The sequence below is a fragment of the Lissotriton vulgaris genome, chromosome 10 (genome assembly GCF_964263255.1).
Source record: "Lissotriton vulgaris chromosome 10, aLisVul1.2, whole genome shotgun sequence".
Classification (NCBI taxonomy): Eukaryota; Metazoa; Chordata; class Amphibia; order Caudata; family Salamandridae; genus Lissotriton; species Lissotriton vulgaris.
In genome coordinates this window covers 718702686-718726314 of record NC_141698.1, presented here as the reverse complement: position 1 = coordinate 718726314, position 23629 = coordinate 718702686, and the positions used below count along the sequence as shown (strand labels likewise).

Sequence of the window (23629 nt, the reverse complement as noted above, 5' to 3'; positions counted from 1 at the left end):
TAGGAATTGAGTGGACTTTATTAAATAAAAACGTTTATATCTGATGGCAAAATGTTTATTTACAGAAAAAAGAATGCTGATGGATGGAGATTTTTTTACTAGTTTGGGTTGTTTGTGCCGGAGTCTTTTTTGGTACAATAGCTGTGAATAATAGAACTAATGTGGAGATTGGAGGTAGTACTCCGACGTGTGTCACTTCACTGGGTAGGCAGATTTAGGGTTGGGTTGTCATTTATTTACCATAAATAGGCAGACTATTTCGACTGTCTTTTTGTAGTTCACATCAGCGGAGTGCTGTGACCAAAGCCAGTGCGACTTAAAGGGGCTCACCAGTGATGTCACCAATTATATTAAGTAGTTCAAATCCAGTCAATATTTATTCGACTTAAAAAAGCCATAGAAATAAAAGCACAAAGAGCACACACAATGTTAAAATCATTAAAAAAAACACACAAATGAATTACATTTGGAGAAACCTACAGAACACAGGTTTTGAACAAATACCAATGTCATAGGGTACTTAAATGTTCAGTGCTACTAAGATAAAATAAATAATCAAACAGATGTTTTCTGATGAAAGTTGCTGGATTAAATGCATTGCAGACTTATAGCATCCTATATTTATGGCTTTAAATAACGGAATGATAAAACGTTGTCGCAGAGATCTATACATTGTGCAAAATAACGTAAGGTGTGGAGTACTTTGTTTCGTAACACTGTTACAAGATCCAAGGTGGAAAAGTTTCAAAGCATGCGCCAGCCACCAGTAATGCAAATAAAAAATGTAAAATATTCAGCGTCAATTGTCCCACAAAATATGTACTTTTTTTGCGCACCAAAATAAAATAGTTCTATAGCATCTGATGGACGTAACGACTCATAGTTGTATTGAGTACTTCTAATACTCTATCCTTTTTTCTCAGCTATAAAAAAAGTGTGCAATTTACGATTCAGCATTGATTTGGTTGTACTATCAATACATTCCAGGTGTATAAACCGTCCAGGGGTCCCAAACAAATCAAGATTTTGCTTACTATACGTAAACCATGGAATAGCTTTTTTTCTGACATAGTCCTTGGTAACTGCTTTAAAACATGTTTTTTCACTCTTAGCCCATATCGAGATGCATAGCAAAACGGGGCTGCTTTTGATGAAATCTGTAATATATGGCAAGCTCAATTTCAAATGGCATTCGGACAGGATTTCGGCAGTGACAAAACTTGACAAAATCATTTTCAGCTATCTAAGGAGGCTCTGCGTTAGTATAACCCCCAAGCTTCTGCTCTGAAAGCCGCAACCGTTATGCATTTTGCCTGCTATACCTCGAAGATAGCTTTTAATGGGCTATCCCTAATCTTAGCAGGAAATAAATGCACTGCTTTGAATGAATAAACAAACTGTGTTCTTACTGTTGGTAGATGTCTCCATTTTGCAGCCACGGAATGGCATCCTCGTAGTTAAATTTGTAATATTTAAGCTTAATATTACCAATATAATGGTGGTTTCTGATTTTGGTTGCTTTTGGACGCCAGGTCTTAACGAAGGACTTGAGAGGTTGATATTTTTATATCAACCGCATTCTTTAAAAGGGCAAACCAGTCTAGTAAAGATTGTAAGCCACTTGCTGTCCTGTATAACGTCAAGGGAAGGGGTGGCTTGACCATGCATGAAGTAGTTAATTGTATTCCTGTATTTGTAGCATGTAGAATCAGCCCAGAGGCACTGCAGATTGCTTCCCTGAGAACAGGTTTGCATCTAATCTTCCATATGACATCTGGGCAATCTGCTCCAAAACATGCAGGCAAATTTACAAAAAACTGCTTTACATAACTCCTAACAATATGAAGAATTATACAGAAAATAATGATACTTTCAACCAAGAGGATACATGAAGTGGGATATGAAAATGGGGAAAGGGGCACTGACGTTTTTTTGAAGACTAACTGGGGTAAGAAATATGGAACGAGGGAGGCGAAAGGAGAAGTGAAAGATCTTTAGTTTCGTGAACACTGAGATGGGTCAATATAAGGAGTGTGTGTGAAGCCCATTTCTCAGAGAAAAAGCAGACTATTTTAGTGACTTATTTCAATCTTGCTTATTGGGATTATTTGGATGCTTTGAAGTGCTATTCTTTTGTTCTCTGTCTCGAGTTAGCTTTTTTTTGTACGGATTATATAGGGGTTCATTGATTGGAAGATTATAGTTGTGTAGCTCATCCCAACAGGAGAGTTTTTGATTGACTTGCCCAGGGACAATTGAAACTAGCCAAATTTAAAGCAATCATTGTGATAGTTCAAAGGACCATAAAGTAGCTCTCATGGGCCTCCTTCGCACCTTTTTTTGTGAGACGTAGGAAAGTTGTGATCGAATCATTTTAGAGAATGTGATCCCAATAGTCTGTTCATCTAGCCATTGAGCAATGCCTAAACAGACTAGTTACCCACTGCCCACTCTTTTTTTGTATTTTTGTATTTTGTATTTTTTTTATTCGGAAAACCTCAAATATCGCTTCAGACTATACAGGCATGGGCCTACAACCTCTCAGGCCGGCCGCTAGATAGTCAAAACCATTACAGAGCAAAGTAACATAGTTCAGCATCTCCAGGTCCGGAGCCACAGCAAATTGATAAAACAGGATTGACATGGAAGCGTGTCCACTAAATATCAGGATATAAGAGGATTCCATTTTGTACTAAGGGAAGAAGGATCCGTGGACATGCAATCAAGCAAAATGTATGTAGAGCCATTCGCGGAATAGGATATTCGCCTTCTATACAAGCGTGAATTTGAGGTTGCCTCAAAAACATGCGAATCAGAAGATGTCGGCTTACAATCACTACGCGCTAACTCGATGCCTACCCTTATGGTCAACAAGCATTATAAAAGGGACGCAAACGCACCTAGCAAAATCCCAGCCCCCAAAAAAGAACAAGACCGGACCCCCCCCCCCCCCCCCCCCCCCATCATCCAAGCAAAATTGAGAAGAAACAAGAAAGAAAGAACGAAGATAAGGAAAAAGAGTAAGGGCCATAGAACAAAAGAGAAATGAAGCCCTTCCCCCAACCCCCACCCTGCATACCAGCAGAAGGCTACGGCCCACCCCCCCTATAGGCATGCCTGTCGCCCCGCCCACGAAAACCCCAGTTACGAAAAAAAGGTGTGGAGGACCCTTGTACCCCCCCTGCCCCCCCCCCTCCCATCTCACCGCATCCCAGGAGAGAATGTAAGCTCCCCGAAAAGGAAGCAGCTATCATCATGTGTCAGTCTCACACCCCCACAATCACAATAATAAGCAAAGTCTCGCGTCATCACCAGAGTCAACAGGCCCGGAAAACAATTATGCGATGCTCATCCCTGGCCAGTCCGAGCAAGAATAAACAAACATTCCAGCCCAGCAATTCCACAGGCAAGCGATCTCGGTGACCAAAACTTCTTCTTAGGAGCCACCCAGGGGCGGCAGACGATCTGTGACAAAATCGCTTCGCCAGTAACCACTGTCCAATAGTGAAAGGGCCCGGCAGTGCTCTTTGGTTGCGAGCACATCTGTCAGAAATCCAAAATGAATGTCGGTCGTGCAAATCCGGTCGACAGGCTCACTGTTCTTAAAAACCAGCACTTAACGCCCAGGTGAGTCCATGGTGACAAATAACTGAACATCGACAAGCGCCCGACCTTTCATATTCCCATCTGTGCCTCCAGGTCCAATATCGGGAACAATAGACACTAGCGAGTCGTGGAGGGCCAACAATATACGGCCCAGGGAGGAATGAAAATCATGGATAGCCGTAAGGACATCTCCCAGTGTGTACTCCCTTTCTCCGACGTCGTCGGCTACAATGTTCCTCGCCCCTGGGGACCCCCCAGGCAAGACAGTAAACATCGTATCCAGCATCCGGGGTATCAGTATCACCAGGTAGTCTGTGTTGGGGTTGGATTGAGATTATTGAGGACCATCAGAAATACAGCTTCACCAACCTCTAACCCGCCATGCCCAGGGGAGTGCCATAATCCGACGCCAGCCGCTGCCGGCGGGCTTACTCACTGAGGGCCAGGTTACCCCGGGGCATCCCACCGAAGAAGACCAATGCGGGCGGCAAGACTGTCGTCTGGTCTCGGGACCTCCGGCGTAGAGAAAAGCAGCCAGATGCGTGCTGCGAGGTTCCGAGCACTTGCACCGCTCTCCGTTCGCGTCTGCCAGCAAAAACACACGAGCCGTGACCTCCGGGGGGGGGGGGGGGAGGAGCACCAGTCATCTCCACTCGGCCGCGGCCGCTGTCATTCAATTCCACCCTGGCCACGTCACAGCTCGAGGTCCCGGCTCACAGCCGTCACAGGCCGCAATCTTTGCAACGATGTTTCTCGGCCATCTGAGGAGATCGCGAGCTCTGAGTTGCACGGTCGGGCATCGCGCTACTTCAGCCACGTGGGGGTATGGTGTGGACTCTGGATTGATTGCAGGATGTCAGGGAGAAAGAGGGTGAGCGGCGGAGCCGGGCTTCTAAGCTGCCATTTTGGATGTAGTCTTGGCTCCTCCTCCCACTGCCCACTCTTGGTTAAAGTTAGTGGGGCAAAAATGCTCCTCCACCATTTGGCAAGAAAGAAGTGTTGCTAAATACCCCCAAACCTTGGGGAAAATGCATAGCCAGTAATAACTCCTTCACACTTATAAACTGCATTGGGGAGGGAGGTTCCCCACTAGTCTTTCGGCAGTGCTGAAGAAAACCATGTGAATAGCCCACACCCACCTTCACCAAGGCACATAGGCTACTAGATAGGCCAAACAATTCCACGTTGCCCATGATGAAGGAATTGGACTTTTCTAGATCCCACCTCATTTGAGTAAGATTAGGTGGCTAATCCCTTCCCTTCCCATCTGTCTGGATGGTGGTTTGATCATGAAATTGTCTGTTATTGGACAATGCGAGGGAGCATTAGACTAGAACATCCCCCCCGCCTTCAGGTAACATGGAGATGGCTATGTAGTACAACCTACCTTTGAGCATGGAGTTTGAGTGGGCTACCAAATCTTAAACCAGATCGAAGCTCACATCAATGACCCCCCCCCCACCCCAACTCACCCACCATTTTGGTGAAATGTAGGCTAACAAAGACTGATTTACATGCAGTTACCATAAAAAATGCTTTTTATCACTAGCACTTGTTTGAAAACATGAATCGAAACACTGGACTAGACTGTTTGGTTATCGATATGCCAAATGGAAGTAATGGTAACAGGTAATGGTTGTGTGATACATAATGGTAACTAAAGTGCAAACAAAATTAAGATTGTATTTAAAGCGATTATTAAAAAAAAATGTTAAAAAAAAGTACTTAGGCTTATGCTTCGTGACTGCCGGGCATACTTGCTGCTTCTACAAGGAAGACTTTACAGATTATTTTGGCGTCTACTACTACTACTTCAACCCTATTGTGGGACCTTCAATTTTATATACATTTGGACCTCTTAAAAATGTGATGAATTGGATCTTTTCGCCTTTAATATTTAGCTATGATGAAGTTACTTTGAAAGGAATGAAACGAGTTGGCTGTTGTCCTGTGGTCTGTTTTTACTAAAGAAGAATAAAAGATATTGGAAAGACTTTACCTAACAGATTGTGACTTCATTCTTGGTGCTCCCTCCATGATCTTCAATCTATTTGTCTGGATTCCAGTGAGACCTAATTGTGGCGGGTCTCGGAGGTGTATTGCACAGGACTTTGACTAATTGTAACATTGGGATTGAGGTGCTGAACCGGTGGTCAGCCGTAGTTGGAAGAAACTTTGTGTGGTATCCTTCTATGTGCGATGTATGTGTAGTAGTTTAGTTTCTGATTATAGAATGTTATTTATAGAATGTCATGATGTAGTCTTGTAATGATTCTAAGTGTGGCCAGGATTCTGTCAGTTGCTGCTGCCTGCCTGTGCCTCCTGTGGATGAGATCCTTTACCTTCTTGGAGATGAATAAAGAAACCTTTTATTCAATTTATATCTGAGAAGTACTTCTTCACATTGGCGACGAGGACGGGATGAAGATTTCATTTCAAATCTAAATATTCTTTTAAAAAAAGAACAATTTTTTTTCTTCCTCTTTTAAAGAAAATTTCTCAAAGTATCTCAACACCAAGAAGAAAGAAAAATCTTAATTTTAAGGTACTTTATGCTAATTTTCGTTTTACTATTCAGCCTGGGAAATCTAAAAATAAGGAAGACTTTATACCAACTTTTCACTCTCTTTTTTTTTTTTACCTTACTGCCATTATATTCCTAGTAAGGAATAATAATTTTTTCTACCTACTCATTTTGGGCAGATTTCCCTTTCTAACTGGAAACTGAAACGTTATTTTTAACTTCTTTTAAAGAATCTGCTAATTAACTTCAGTTGCTGCCTGCCTCAATAACTACCTACTGTGTTGCCTACTTCTTCACACTTTGTGTAAAGAAAAAGTACACTTTGAAACAGCTTAGTCAATGAAGAAAAAGGAAATCTTTTAGGAAAAGTGTAACCGTGTGCACAGGCTTAATGCAGTCACTCAAAGTGAAGGGAGTCAGTTGGTAAAGTGGTCTGACCATTGCCCTGTGATGTGTGATGGGATGAGGAAGCAAACTGTGAGCATGTTTACAGACCGGTGCAAGAAGCACACTGATCCAAGGTTGCTCTAGGTATATGTAATGCATTTCTTTTTCAAATAGTCTAGCAGGAGAGCTCAAGCTGTCTTAACTCCATGCGCGCGGCGGGTTTTCCCGCTGTGCGCTGACTTTTTAAAAACCTGCGGTTCATGACTAGCTCAGCTTGTCATGAGCGTACGAGAGCCGTAACTCATGACGGAGTGAGCTTGTCATGAGCGTCGAAGGAGTTAAAGCCCAAACCTAAAAATGTCCACATTGTGTATGCAACTATACCATCCCGCTTGACACTGCAGGACCTTTAATATTGGCTCTGGTATTCAAATTGTCTATGTTCAGTCTGTGTTTTACAGAAACTCCCATTTGACTCTTTAGCATCCTGGAACTGGCCAGGGGTCTGGCGAGAAGAGAAGGCTACAGTTGCTACATCAGAAAGGTCTCGCGTTGCTCTTCTAAAACCTTTCCTTTTCTCCAGGGCATTCTAACAAACTCGCCCTGCCTTGGTGTAAGGTACTCGCTTGGTGTAAAGAGGCCAGCAGCTAGTCCAATATTAGGATATACTGGCTTGTTTTGCTGCACTCTCCTTTGCCAGTCCTTCTCTTTTGGACTTGGAAGGTTTGCTTTACATGTTGCCACTTCCAATTTGAATGGAGAAAAAATGGAAGGGCGCAACTGCCTCCTCTCCTATTGGTTAATGAGCATGGATGTAGGTTAGTTGAACCATCTCCTTTCAAACCATTCTCTTACACTATTATGAGCCTACTTGCGTCAAGATGCTCTCCTGGTGGTCCTGTATCTCTGTGGGAAGTCTGTGATGTTTCGCCCCTGAAAGCTACTTTCTCTTTTTGTTCACCTCTGGGTTTACTGCTGGCTTGGTGCCCTTTCCCTCCTGTACATGTCATCAGTCCTACTGCGGTGGTTCAACATGTGATAAAGGGCATCATCATAGAGTCCTCTGATGGTAATGCAAAAGACTGATACTACTGTTTCAGTTTCATCCTCCGACCATTCCCTGTCTCAGCATTGTGCACCTAAGAAACAGAATTACCCACTTAGTACCTTCTTTGTGGATTTGCTAGGTCTGCAACCAAATTGAACCATTTCTATGTCGCATGGGCGGTGGTGGCATTAATGCTCCTTCAAGGTTTGGCTCTGTGGGTGTGGTATGTAGCCCATCATGTTTCCCATGGCTCCTGTAGATTTATTTTTATAGCTCGGTTTGTATGATAGATTGCCATGAACGTTTCCACCTATAAATTAGAGGAGCTCATTGATTCCATTTAAAAATCGGGCTGGCAGACTAAACTGTCTTCGTTTAAATATTTTTAGGGACGGTTCAAAACTCATTAACCGATTTCTTCCAAATAGCACAGAAAATGCTCAATGTGGCTACTATCTTCATGCTAAGATTTGACATTCCATCTGCCATTGCTTGGGCCATCTTTCTGCAAAACCCCTTTGAGAATTTGAATATTTGAATGGAAAACTACTTTTGGGACTCTCGCTTCCTGGAATCTTTGTACCTGCATGTACTTTTTTTTAATCATTTGTTAAAGGATCCTAAAACTAGACCAGAGCAGTGTGCTACCAAATTATTTTTTCTTTTGGAATGGCCAACTTAACCGTACATAATGTTGATCTTGCCGAATTGCAATATTTCAGAAGCGTCTGCAAAACCTAATTATGGCTAGTCCTAGGAAAACACATTTTGAAGGCAGGAGTTTAGCTCATATTATTGGGACTCCACTCTAATATCCTGAAAACGGGATCTGCACTGTTACCAGTGTGTACTGACACTGATCTGTGCCCAGACCCTTTCTATGGTGCTATGGGGAAAAATAAATTGTGTTGCTGATTACTTTTGATAAATCTGCCCAAACATTTACAAATATGAAAATATGCCAACATAAGTTTGATCTTGTTAACTTATATGCATATTGGGGGAGCTCTTTATGGGGGATCCCAGAAGTTGCATTTTCAGGGATATTCAAAAAGGAGAATGCAGATACTCTGTTGTAGCACCACCAATCCTTGAAAAGCAGTCTATGTGTACCCTTGTATATAGGTGGGAAAATGACTGTTCAAATGGAAGATTAAATATATCTCTTCATAAAGGTGAATTTGGTCACACTTACTATTTTATGCTTGCTTGGAATCCACAAACGTATTTCTGGTGGGCTTAAATTAATTTAATACTGTAGATTTCGCCACTGCAAGTGTGGAGAAATTTGAGGTGGCAAATTTTACTCCACGTGTTGGAAAGATACATTCCAAGGCATGCCATGGGAGTTTGAGAACGGCCACAACATATACGTTTCTGGGAATTCCTCAATTTCCCTTGATCTGCTTCCATCCTCGAAATGATTGGAGATTTAGTAGAGCCACAGACTAAAGTAATTTGACCTTTCAGAATACAACATCCCACTGAGAAGGAAAAATATGCATTTGCGCAGGCGGCTTCTATTCCAACTGCACTGACTTCCCCACTATGGAGAACTCCTCACAGGGCGACTAGGATCCTTTGGGAACAGTCACGTGCCCTTGCCATGCTCCTGTCTCAGCTTTCCAGGCATACAACTGCGTGCATTTGTGAATATAAAAAAGTAAAGGTACGTTTAGGAGGCAAGTGAAATGTCCTCTTGTTTGTTTACTATGATGGTTGCCTTGCTTCTTGGTTGTATCTGGAAATGCTGTGCCGCACCAAATAAAAAAAAAATACAACCTATTTCGTACATGTATTGCCAGTTTGTTCATTGTAACTGCCTTTCTTTACTTTTTAGCATCTGCCAGGACCTCGAATAACCTGTAAATTGTTACTGGTAATGGTGGCTTTTTGTCCATATGTAAAGCAATTGCAAGGTCACAAACTGAAAACAGTCAACATTAAACCCAAGTTTATAAAGTGTCCTTTAGCTGTGAACCTGAAGATGTAAGCCTCTGTAGTTGGCTTGTCACCCCAGCCAAGCTGCCGATGCAATTTAGGTCTCTTCAACTGCGATTTCCCTTTAAATCCTTCCAAGTAGTAATTAGTGGCCCCACAGGACACTCCTTTTCAGTTACTCTTTCCCCAAATGGTAATTGACCACATCTTGAACAATGGCGTTGGAACGAGATTGTCTCCTGCATGGTGTACAGTCATGTTCCACTCATGTGAGTGCTCCTGGGTATCTGGTATGCTGTGAGGTTTTTTTAATTCTATTTGTTCCTAGCTTCGCACTAATTTAGTGAGTGTGCACAGAGGCCCAGGCCGGTTCCTTGACCTGAGTGGTCCAATACCGGTCCTATGATCTGGAGGGGTGCATAAAATCATTTTGCTGACAGTAGCCTACTGTCCCTGTCAGGGGTTGAGAATGTAGAGCACTGGTGGGAGTGTACCACATTCTCTGAATCAATAGATTTCCCCAGACCTTGTTATCTTTGTCACTGAATTGGAGGTTTTCTGTCCGACTAACTTAATATTCCAGTTCTATGTGCTAACCCAAATATTAGCGCTAAAATCCTGAGTGTATGTTGTCAGTCTTTGTGGCCTCTGTGGTACGCATGTTTAAGTGAGCCAGAGTAATGGAAATCTTTGGGTTCCATTTTGGATCCCTTTGCTTGTTCCTGTGCACAAGATGGCAGTGAGGTTGTATTCCCATGCATAAACAACAAACACTGTTCACATCCTCCTCAGCTATACATAACCACAATACAAGTAGCCAGGTCACTAAAAACGTAATCTGGGCTAAGATCTACCTGAATCAAAAGAGGAGTTTGGAGATATTGCCTCACCGTTAACTCATGATGGCATGCTTCACCATAGGCATTATGCCACACCACGTTAGGTGAATACCACCATGGCGGACTCAACCATTGCTGGGAGTTTTTAGATAAATGGATATTGGATAATCACAGGGATCCAATTTAAGATAAAAATATCTTGATATATAACTGGTCGTTATAACTTTATTATGGTATCTTTGATATGATTAAAAATGCTACTGTTTCAGATATCTGATGAATGTCTCATCCACCCATGTAACTACGCCAACATGTTTCAGTGGTTTGAAAAGCTCGTTTGGGTCACTGCCCTTCGTCAGGGCCACTAAAATCCCAGCCGAACTACACATGCATTCCATGCAGTCAAGTGCGACCTAATGCTTTTCTTGGTCTGCTCTGTAAGAGATAAACCTGGGGCTTAGGGTGGTCCGAACTATTACTGGTCAGAACAGGGTGGCACTCTCCTGTAGGGAGACACTTCTCTTACCTCTTCTAGTACAGACCTAGAAATGCAAGAGCATTAGACCTCACTTTTCAATGTCTCTTTTCAGTGCCGACAAATGGTCGGCACAGGATTTGGTAAAAAGTGTCTTTGAACATACTCACACTTGCATGTGCTATGAAGTGTTTCCATATAAGTCGGATATTAGAGGACTACAGCTTTAAAATACAGCTAAAAATGAGGACCAGGTGAGACCGGATAACGGAGGAGCTTCGAAAAATGTAAAAAAAAAATTTTAAAGTTACTTTTTTCATAACGAGAAGAAAATGTTTAGCATTTGATGAACTGAAAATTGCATTTACCTACGCATTGCCTCTAGAAGAAAAGAATGTCACCTTCCTCCGAAGGTCACCAACCCAGCAAGTACAGTAAGATTTATTTTTGAATAAAATACTAGATGCCAAGTTCTCAAGGTTCATGTGTAGGACTGGTTATAAATGCAGTATTTAAAGGGTAAACCAGTACATTTAGAAACCTGCTTGCCAAACGTTTTAGAGTTGTATAATGACTATGCTATACAAGGGTATCAGGCAATGTCTGATTTTGTTTTTCGGTCTTTCCATGTTTTACAATTTTCATTCTGAAGTCACTTTACACGAGTAGGCGGAGGGAGATGCAATTATTAATTTATAGAGATGGATTTGAGACCAATTATGCCTGAACAAGCATCATGCAGAAGTTTTCAACATTGTCCCTAGAATGCCTTCTGAATGCCAAAACGTATCCGCATTGTGCAGTTCTAAGGTTGTATGAATATATCGCTCTAATTCATGTCTATTACTGGCAAACAAAAAGCTGACCCAATTAAACCAGAGGGAATCCATTAAGATGGATCAATCGAATATCTATATTTCTGCTTTTTTTAAACATATGTAAGAATTTCTGCCCTCTTGTATGAGCAACTTAGTTTTTTAACAAGAGATTAAGCGCGATGGAGGCCCAAATAGCCCGTTTAACCAACCTAATTCCGTGGACCATCAAGGACAACACCATGGGTCATAATGATGCGCTTGCTTGTTGCCACGAGCGTCAAAACAAAGAGGCAGACCATCCCATAAGTACAATCGCAACTGTAACTCGGAGCACAGACCAGTCTTTGCTCTGGACGATTCCTAGTTCTAATGTTGGTACCTTCACCTCCGTCCCTCTGGAACAAGAGACTGGTCTCATTCGCAAAGGCTCTCCTACTGATCCTTCGCTGAACTCCATGACCACGGAGGGCCTTGGGATTCTTGTCAACAATGGTAAAAATGACTTTATTCTTAATCCCAGTACTTTGACTTTAAAATTACCACTGGCAGCATGCCCAAATGTATTTCTATTGGCACTTATACCTCTGGTGAAGCATAATCAAACCTACTTGGGAGCAACTATATAAGAAAGCTATTCACGGGCTCAGTATGCACAAACATTTTAGTGCGTCGGAGGGTAAGAAGATGTTAAGGCTGCACAGGGTTGATAAGTGGGTCCCTCACCCAAAAACATACCAGGAGACTGTATTTGTTAATTTTAGGGAACTAGCCAGCGTTATGAAATTACTAGGGTCCCTATGAGGTGCGTCTTCATGTACCCACAAGCATTGTCATATTGCACTTGGTGTATTTTTATAAACCCCCTAAGCAGATATTACCAACACTTCTGTCTAGGTATCAATCACAGTCAGATATGGGTATAATAAACAGTAATAGGTATGCAGCCCTATGAGGTCTTACAGAGATCGATTGGCTTGGGATATCTGGGTTGTTACGTAGTTTTCATTAAAGCATCTCGAGGTTGTTGTGGTTTTTGGGGGGTGTAAACCATTCGGATGCATTTACTGTTCAGAGGTCGCACTGTGGCCTTAAACACTCCAAGTAGTGAATTCCGATTTGTACTTTGTAAAGGGGTCTTGATTGTGTATCTTTTTAATTTTTACAATATCGATTTCATTGATCCAAATTGCAGGTCTCCTGGTTTATTCAAACATGTTGACTCCATTTTAGAGAGAGTAACGGGGGAGAACCGCAAGTGTTTTTTATGCCTAGCGGGGATCTTAATTGCTAAGCAACCCCCCCACCCCTCCCCACCCCCGGCCCCCACCAAGATCAGGGAGCAGGGATATCCTATAGAAGGGTTCCAATCAGAGGGGCAAGGAATTGGAGGATTTGCCCTCTGCATCAAACCTGCTTAATGTGTTGGAGGTAGTGGGTACAGGTGATATGGGACTGCCAACGTTTAGTGGTAGTAACAGTTTGTCTATTATTTACATCTTTGTTTCCAGCAGCTTCATTTGCTGAAGTATGGCTCCATATTGAGTTCAAAATTTGGTGAGAACATAACCCAATTGAGGCAACCCTGACTGTGCCCTCAAGGGTGGAGTTAAATACTGAGGCTGAAATTTGTAATCTGAAGTCATCCTTGGACAACCTTGGAGTGAGCTAGAAATTTCCCAACCCGCCCCAATTCCTGGGTAAAGTAATCACGGAAAACATGGAGTTAGGTTTTGGGAGAATGACAGACCGTGATGGGAATGGGGAGATGGTCAACTCATTTTTGTTATTTTGCTCCTAAAATAAAAAAATCTCTCAACACCTGAAATCGACGAGTGTTCGCTTGCCAATCAATCGCTATGTAGAGTCCTAACTGCTTGCCTGAAGGACTCCTTCATTGTGGCCTTCTGTCATAAACGGTACAAAAGGAGCACAACACAAAGGTGGAATGAAGTAATCACTCAGAAGCTGGATATCTTGGCGTCATTAGGAACAGTACATCTTTTTGGGATAGTCTCAGCCATGAGATCTTCTAACCAAACTTATACCCAGTCCTGGGCTACTTCTACTATTGTACCGGTTTTTAAGAAGGGGAATTGCTCCTTGCCAAACTTTTATCGGCCTATTTCATTGACCGACATATTGGCAAAGATTTTTAGAAGGGTTCTATACAATATGCTTCTAGAGTGGGCAGAGCTTTTATACAGTCAAGTGGAGTTCTCATGGCAGTGATATGAGAGATGGACTTTGACCCAGTCTTTCAGTACTGATTGACACTACTTTATACAAACCCTACATGCCGTAACAGGGTGGGGAGGGAGGTCTTGTAGAGCGTGTATGTAGAGAGGGGCACTCAACAGCGCTGTCCTCTTTCACCACTCATGTTTTCTCTGGCGGTAGAGCCTATGTCAATTCTGCTATGCGGTGAGCTGAAACCCTGGGAAATATTGGTGGGAGAGCAGAATCTCATCCCAGTATATGCAGATGTTGATTTATGTCCAATCGTCAGCCTGTGCGGTGCCCCTACTGATGCATCATACGGCACTTGGTCAGATTTCTGGCATATGTGCAACATTAGGAAGACCCTGGCATCAGTGCCACTTGAATGGTTGCCCGATCGTGGGCTCCGATGGGAGGGGGAGAGCTTTCAATATTTAGGGCTGAGGGTCACGCACACAATGACTGTTCATAAGCACCTGAATGTGTTTGAGGGACCTGACGGGCCGATTGAGTTCTTGAGGACGTTACCCCTATCGGTTATGGGACGAGCGGCTATTGCAAAGATTATCTTCCTGAATTGTTTCTACCTGGTCAAGAACTCGCTGTTCCCCCTTGGAGCATACCTTTTTCAAAAACTCAACAGTTTGCTGATCTGGCTCTATTATGAATGGGACACAACTGTATACGTAGTCTACTGAATACAAGTGTAGTGGTTACGAAGCATGGACCTTATGCATGGGCATGTTTGCTCACAGACTTGGTATACGTAATGCTGCTTACTCTGTATTGACTTTCATTTTCAAGAATACTAGAGACATAGAATGGCAACAACACTTGATGATATGCACTGAATGTTACATTTATTTGTTATAACAAATGTAAAAATAAAGGTTTAAAAAAAAATGGGTAGGGGAAAATAAAACTATAAACCCCTTTCAATATGCTTTTTGCCGTGGCATAAGCACAGTAGAACAATGCTTGAATTTATATCTGATACTAGGCAAATATAGTGGCCAAGCAATCTCCACTCTACCTTGCCTTCATGGACTTTTCAATGGCCTCCGACTGCGTCAACTACTCCAAATTATGGTGACTTTTATTGGAAATGTGGTTGGATGGGACATTTGGCCATCTTTTGGCATTGTTGCATTAGAATACAAAAGCGAAGGTTCGATTTGGTCAAAACTTGGAGGTATTTAGGGAAATTTATGTTGGCCACAGATTATTGCACAGTTGTGTGCTTGCCCCTTTGCTGTTTATCTTGTATATTAACCAACTTGGCTCTTATTTGATCCCCTGCCCCCTGGATGTCCAGAGGATAAAAGACTCCCCACTTCTCGTATTGTATGCTGACGATGCCATGATAGGTCACACACCTAAACTCTGCGTTTGCTAGTCAATTCAGATGTACAGTTTACAGCCACTCTTGACTTAACACATTTTTCAGAATCCTTCATAATTGCGTGTGACTTCAAGTGCAGACGGCTTTCTAGTATCCTGGTCTGTACTAATCGCTTAGAAAGCACAAGCACTTTTCCTCATCTGGGAGTCACTTTTAGTGCAGGTGACTTATGGATGCTGAATAGAATTCAGCCGAGCATGAAGCTATCCAGGGCTCTAGGTCCACTTTTTATCCTCCCATCACCACCTGTAGGCAGAGCCTTCGCACCATTGTTACAGATATACAACTCTCAATGTGTGCGGGATGCATCTGATGAGACAGAAATCATGGTTATTCGGGTTCCCTCCGTTATTCGGGTAGAAGAAAATTGCCTTTGCAGCAAACTTTTGTCCGCCCTTTTAACTTCCTCCTATTTTATATGCCACAAAGAGCTATGCCTAGATCATATTGTGATGGAATTCAAACCTGCCCGCCATTGTTAAGGCGTTTGGAAGGCGGAAGAGGCCTCCCTAACTATGATAGTAAGAGTTGACTGTTGAGCATGTGATAGAGGCTTCTCTCTATTCCACGGAGATCGCCTTTGTAAAGCACTCTTATGAAGAGACTGCCCTTGCTGAACCATGCTCTAGCGTAGCATCGAATTTTAATTTATGGAGGAAATGTGTTCTAACTTTATTAGCTAAAGCACAGTAGAAAAGGCTATTCTGCAGTTGAGGCTAGAAACCCTTCCAAATAATGTATTCAGTTCCAGGGATGGCTGGGAACGCTCTTTATTTCGATTTAATGCGGATACCATTGAATATTTCCCTTGCTTCCCGTTAGGTTTTCAGAGTAACCGTGAGCTCAGTTTCCTTTCTTACGGGCTGCTGTTCGTTCACGGGTCACAACGTACCCGGCTAATGCCTTTGAAGTTACATTTTATCTTTTTATGTTTTCTATTTATGACTGAATGTAGCTATTTATGTACACGTGTGCTCACTGAAAGGGCATCTGCGGATTCAGATTGTACTGTTTTCTTAATGATACTTGCTCTTTTATTGCTACTTTGCATCCTAATAAAGTTTGACTTGACACTCTACATTCCTAAAGCAGTCTTAAAAAAACAAAAGCAACCATTTGATGTGGTTTTTTTATGTTAACGTACTAGTAGTAACTAAATCGCACACTACGTAGTGTTGCAAATAACTGGCACTAGAAAGGGGGTGTTTAGTGAGTGGCAGAGGTTGGAGCAAAAAAAAAAATTCTCGAAGGGACACATGCATTTCATTTTTTCGCAGGCTCCTGTCATTTTTAATTGTTGTTCCCGTTCAAACATGCACACCTTTACACAAGTGAGAACGGATCACGAGACTAAACGTAATCTGTGATAGGAAAATCTCCCTTTCCTTGGCCCTGTGGTAAACACTTATTTTCCAAATTTAAACAGCAGGATACAGGCTTTTCGAGCAAGAAAAAAATATTTGCAAAGTCTGAGAACAGATTTCTAGGTCTCTGGAACTACAAGCTGACCACCTAATATGAAGGCACTAGGCCCACTATATGCTTAGCAATGTCGGGGACATGGCATTATGCCCTTGCCACAAAATAGCTTAGATTGGTATGGTATAAAGAAAACAGGTTGCCCCATGACCCAAAAAACACTACACTGATCGAAATGAGTAAGAATGGCTGATGTACAGCAGCAGTTGGATGTAGATTTTCATACAAGCTATGTGCTGCTGCTGGAACAGACTGCCCCAGGAGTGCAGATTCCGAGATTGAGCTTACCCTTCAGCAAGCAACACACCCAGGAGTAATGCTGAAGACCACATGAAAGAAATGCCGGAGCGTTAGTAGTGAAACTAGGAAAGTGGCTGCCTATTTCTGACATGTGGAAGGGAGGTGGATTGCAGGAGATTTCGTAACCAACTGTATTGCAGAGGTCCTTCTCTCAAGAGTTCACCACTTCAAAAAGTGGTGAATATCTCTTCCACTCACCAAACTACATCATACCATGTACACTGCAGCAAGTGAAGCACATTCGGCCCGTGTGCGGCTGCCCACTGCTTCCTGTCCTGAACACACCGTGGAACTTTACTTTCCAAAGGCTTGGCGCACAATGACTAGAGTGCTCCTCGCGAATCATTTAGAAGACTCCGTTTCCTGTGCACTATGCAGTAGGCGAATGGACAATTTGTTCACTAACTAAAAGTGTTGCTGTCCTAGGTACAAAGTCAAATAAGACAAGCATTTACAATGCAATAGGTCTCCCAATAGCGAGATTTTGAGCTATTGGCATTGTTAATGGCAAATCCTTTTATAATATTAAAAGGCATTGCGAGGGGAGGGTGGTGTGAGGGGCGAGGGTGGGTGGTGAGAGAGGGGAGGGTGGGTGGTGAGAGAAGGGAGTGGTGAGAGGAGGGGAGAGTGGGTGGAGAGGGTTATCGCATTTGTAATGCAACATGTTTAGTATTAACGTGACTTAGATGTATTGATATAACAAATAACAATTGTTTTTTCTAAAGTAATATAGAATACTTAAAAGTAATTTTAATTTATAATGGCAATATCTTAAACTTTACTAAAAAACTTTTGTGAATGTTATGTTCAGTGTATTGTTGTGGTGTCCCGGAGTGGTGCGGTGGTGTCCCGGAGTGGTGCGGTGGTGTCCCGGAGTGGTGCGGTGGTGTCCCTTATTGATGCGTGGGGGAGTCCCTTATTGATGCGTGGGGGTGTCCGTAAGTAGTGTGCCGGTGTCCATGAGTGAGGTTAGGTTGTCCCTAAGTAATGCGGTGTTGTCCATGAGTGTTGCCCCAGAGTGATGTTTGTCTATAAAGTGATTTGTAAAATGTGAATGAGAATGTGAGCATGTTTACATAAAGTAGAAACTAGTTTGGGCGCGTAAATTTCAAATTTTTAAAATAAGTATTGTAAGTAAATAAATGTAAAGCACATGCTAAAAGCTTAAATATCAACTTTTTCAAAAATACCCAGTGGCTAATGTAGGTGCAAAGACGGTATTTACCTTTCACAGATTTTAAATGTGACATTTTGCATTTTTTCTATTGATGGGCTCGGTATTATGTCCCACAAAATAATAGTGTATTTTTAGAATGAGCATGTAGTTTGCTGAAATGCACTTATTCCGTCTGAGAGTTGAAGCCCCCTTTCCCCGTGGCTGCAAACCTGAGCACTTTTCAGAAGGTGCCCCATCCTCCGTGGCGCCCTTCCCCCCTCCCGCAGATATGCAAGGCAGGGCTTCTATTGTCTTGCAGGCGTACGAGGAACAGGTGTGAATTGGCGATTGCCCAGGAAATTCTGCATGAAAACGGGCCTAGACCTTGACACTCCCAGCTCCAGCCGAGTCACTTCCAGCCCCTCGCCTAGGTGTCTCCAAGTGAACTGCAGTCTGCAGTTTCAATAAACACACTCACCCCTACAAAAGCATAGCATACAGGGAATGCCGTGCATTGAACGATAAAGGTTATAAGAGCTGTATCCCTTCACCATCCTTTCACTCATGTAAAAAGGCGCAACTTGCGTTGGAAGGACTGTTAAGGAGATGTCCTACGAAAGGAATTATATTGCAATTCAAAGACAAAACGTGTTTCCTGAAAACTGTGACAGTGTAACATTATCTTAAATGTGTGTTCATACACAACTGCTGACTGTCACCATGCCTAAGTTTGTGTGATTTTGGAGCTTGACCTTTCCAAATGTTGCCATCTTTCGTAAACTCTTTTAAAAGAGCACTCCGCAAAAGGCATTTCTTTTAGTAATGACTTTCAGGGAGCTGGTCTTTGCATGGGAGCCAAAAGGAGCAGGGGAGTGAGAGAGTGGGAGGGAAGCCTGGCGACAGGGGGCTGGGGAGGTGATCCCTTTGAAGGCATTGCGCAGAGGGGGGCGGGGGAGAGCTCCTTTGAAATGCGGCTGGGGAGCAAATGGCAAGTTTGTGCACGAGCACGTGCACTTGCCGAAATCCGGCCACCTAGTTCAGCTCCTGTTTTGGCCACTATAGATCGACCATCTGCGATGCGCAAGTGCATTGGCAGAGGTCGACCTAAAAAAAGTTATAGCAGGATAAATGAACTCCAAATCTGTGAAACGACAGTAGTGTACCAATTGCACCTCAACTCACTATTCATTGAACCACCTAAACAGTGCGTGTCATGTTTGGCAACTTTCTTTGGTCATATTTCTTTATTTCTTGACTCCAGTTATAAGCCGAAATGGGATGGGGACTTATGCAATTTACTCACTTAGCCTTATTTTTTGCTGTATATTGTGCTCGCAGTTGATTAGGCCATACGCTTACATAATTGATTTCTAATTGGGATTCATTAGCTCATAATGAGGTTTGGGCACAGTGCCTTTGGCCGCTGGGCCCCACATGTTTTGTACAATGATACCATGATGAATGCTACTATGAGTCCCTATGGGGTCACTTGAGCTATACCTTTGCTGCAATGTGAGCAGACAAATCGATGCTTAAGAAATCATTTTTATGTGTCCTTTCATAATTTCTTATATTTTAAATCTTATTGCCTTGTAAAGCAGTCATGTGGCAATGTATGTAATCAGGCATATGTCCAGTATACAAGATATGAATTGATGATGGGCAATGTGAATAAATTCCTGTCTGGTTGTGTGTACTTGGCTGGGAGTCTGCATAATGCGAGGTCTGTTTTTATGTTCATTATTGTATAACGCACATATATGGTGGAGTTGGACTTTGCGAATTCAGACGTTGAAAAAGACCGTTCGGCCGAAAGGAGTTGCCAGTAAAGTAAACTTGGTTTTGGACACAATCCCGGAGTGGGAGCATTCTTGGGCAGAAATGACACACATATACACACCGACAGGTACGCACGTACGTTTTAGCAAAAAATGTTCAAACTAGTCCTGCTCGCTTCTCTCGCTCTTTCTCTCTTGAAGCCCCCCTAGTCTTCTGTAGGTACCTGGGGGAAGTGACTGGGGCCGGCAGCGCACGTGCCCAAAAAAAACGGTCTAAATGTTCCGTTGGAAAAACGGACAGTCCGGGCCTGCGTCTAATTATTAACCGATGGTTCATTAAGAATTTGAGACCGTAGAATTTTCTTAAAACTGGATGTTCTCCCACCTGGCCAAAATTGTGGATTCCCCCTCCCCCACCGTCTTTTAAAGGTGCATAATTGTATTTCCATGCCAGGGCCTCAGTCAGAAAGCCGTACTAATGAACACAATCACCCTGCTCAGTTAAACAAAACAGCGCCCGACTCCACCCCTCCCCAGTGCAGGTAAAAAGATGTCCATGAATTTTTGATGTTGCAAAACTTTTTTTTTTCTGTGCAATATTTTGTTGTTGTTGCATTGATGTATGTACTTAGCGTTCGACAGAACCAAAGACTAGAATTTAAGAAATTCAGCTATGACTATAATGCTTAACACGCGTTAACAGAGCAGCTCCCAAGTTGTGCATCTCCTTACCCAGGCATCAAGATGTTTCAGTGTAGAAAAAGCTAAATCTCCTGTTCTGCTGCTGTTTAGTTAAACCTCACAAACTTTTCTAGCATTCTTTGTATCTTGGAAATAGTTTTTCACAAGAGTGCGTTAGGTTATGCCACTTCAAACGTTTCTCGTTTAACCTGTCCCCCTTTCGACTCTAAATTTCTTTATTACTCCTCTGCATATACGGTTTTGACTTGCTTCTTTTTCAAGTGTAGGATCGGTTATAAACCAACTTAACTGTATTGTCAATCAATTTTTAGAGTCCCTGTATGAAGTAGGGAAGTTATTTTCCTAATACATTTTTTTAGACAGCCAAACTGTATTGTGTGGTATATGACTAATTGTTTCCTTAAACCATTTTTCTGGTTTGAAAAAATAATTTTCATGCAAAACTGGATCAAACTAAGAACATAATATAAATTTTTAAAAAGGGACACCGTAACGTCTGTGTTGTAACGACATCACACCAATATCATTATTGGACTTCGATAGTTACCCATTGTCTCTCCTGTGTGTGTGCGTGTAATAATCAAATTGCTTTTACTAGTTCTCCTCATTCTGGTTTGTAGTGCTTACAATAACAGGTGTTGCTCAGCTCAATAGTACTCGGATATTGATGGAAGGCTTGGTCTCTGCATCAGGTGTATTCCTGCTGAGATCTCAGCACCTGCGGGGGAATACAAGTTGGTTCCAACTTGAAACTACCATACTTGTGTAACTTAAATATCACTCCAATCAGCAAATGAAAACACTGCTAAAAAATGTGTTTGAAAGCTTGGAACATTTTGTAAAGCTTGTTTCTACAGCTTTTTTGTTTGCTTTTCTAGTTCAAGAAGATGATTGTGATTCTGATGCAGAAAATGAACAGAACCAAGATCCAAATGTTGAAGAATTCCTTCAACAAGGAGACACAGCAGTAATTTACCCAGAAGCACCGGAAGACGACTTGAGACCTGATACACCAGAGCTCAGTTGCCATGATGAAAATGGTAAACCTCTTCTGGCTCCTAATATACACAACATAACTTACCCTGTAAAATACACAATTGGAAATGTTCACATGCTTCATTAGATCTTTTTAGTCTTTTTCTAGCACTCCTTCTGTTTGAAACTTTGTAACATGATTTTTATTTCACCTCAAATATTATAACAATCATATATTTGAACATGCATGGTATTGAACACCACTTCCCTGAATCTGTATTTCACTGGAGCAAGAGTTTTACACTATTGGTAGTCCTATTTAACAAAATATAGGACTACAACTCTCAGAATTCTAAGAAAAAAAAGTGATTGACCAAACATGTCCGGTATGGACCTTGGAAGCTTGGCAGTTATGCAAACATAAAAAAAAGCCCACACTCCCCTGTGGCTAGCTCTTCTGGAAGTGCCAGATTGCCCTATAGGCCAGTCCCACAGGGGGAAACGCTATTGCAACGCCACCGTTATCACACATTACCTTTACAACGCAATTGTTACAACATGACTACCGTTACTATGCATAACCTTTACTGCACATGATTTACAATACATATGCCTTTACCATGAAAAGGTTGGTAAAGGCATTTGCATGGTAAAAGTAAGTATTTGAGGTAAGTATTAAGGTGTGTGTGTGTGTGTGTGTGTATATATATATATATATATATATATATAATATATATTCACTGAAAAAACCATAGGTTTTAGCCCTTATATAGTTAGGAATTAACATATAAAAAAACATTGAAATTCCTCCTATATAGTTAGCTGGACATTTTATTGATATAAAACCAATGAAATTAGACATATAGTTAGTTGCACTAACTATATATTTCGCGCATCCGCAATCCAATGCTGATGATGTCACATATTACATCATTCATGACATGGTCAGTGACATCACTGATTACATCACTGATGACATCACTGATGACATCCTCCAGTGTCTGTGTGTTTTTGTAAAGTTTAAATATGTTTTACATATTGAAGAATGAGTGGATGTATAAGAGTATGGATGAAGGATTTGATTGTATAAGTGAGTAAGTATGTGTTAGTAGATCTCTGAAAATGTAAGCTGTTCTGTGTTTAACTGTATAGATTAAGAAATCAAAGTGTGATTGATTCTTTACAGGACTGACTAGGTGTGTGAGTAACTCCATGGATGAGTGGCAGTGTGTGAGTGTCTGCATAGGTGTATGAGTGCATATGATAGTGTTGTAATGATGAGTGACTGTATGTACGAGTGACCTTATGGGTGAATGAATGAATATGTGTGTAGACGTAGGAATCAGTGAGTGCGTATGTAGTAAATGGTATTGATGTGTCAATAGTTTAAAAAATGATACTCTGTATTTTACACTAGGTGTAACAGAAGTTATATTAGAGTGTAAGGAGGTGCATTGTATTATCACATGAAGTATATCAGTGGTATGATCATTGATGTTAAATGAGATGTCATCAGTGATGTCACTGACCATGTCATGAATGATGTAATATGTGACATCATCAGCATTGGATTGCGGATGCGCGAAATATATAGTTAGTGCAACTAACTATATGTCTAATTTCATTGGTTTTATATCAATAAAATGTCCAGCTAACTATATAGGAGGAATTTCAATGGTTTTTTATATGTTAATTCCTAACTATATAAGGGCTAAAACCTATGTTTTTTTCAGTGAATTTCATTGGTTTTTTAAAAGCTAATATATATATCTATACTTAAAGTCACTTCTCCTGCCCCAGTCACTTCTCCTGCCCCCGTCACTTCTCCTGCCCCCGTCACTTCTCCTGTCTCTTCACTTCTCCTTCTCCTGTCCCGTCACTTCTCCTTCTCCTGTCCCGTCACTTCTCCTTCTCCTGTCCCGTCACTTCTCCTTCTCCTGTCCCTCACTTCTCCTTCTTTGTCCCTTCACTTCTCCTGCCCC

The 23629-nt window shown here is 41.9% G+C and overlaps 1 protein-coding gene across 3 annotated transcripts in view; it reads left to right on the top strand.

Annotated features, from left to right (window-relative positions):
* The window catches only part of ZEB1 (zinc finger E-box binding homeobox 1), a 427369-nt gene that overhangs the window by 222770 nt on the left and 180970 nt on the right, over positions 1-23629 (top strand). For 2 of the 3 annotated variants that reach the window (XM_086941557.1, XM_086941555.1), the window contains exon 4: positions 21551-21712. The exons of the other annotated variant lie outside the window; for it this stretch is intronic. Coding sequence is in view for 1 of the 2 variants with exons in the window: in XM_086941555.1 (XP_086797681.1) it covers positions 21551-21712 (162 nt within the window). In the remaining variant the exon portion in view is untranslated. The remainder of the gene's footprint in view (positions 1-21550; positions 21713-23629) is intronic. 3 annotated transcript variants of the gene reach the window in all.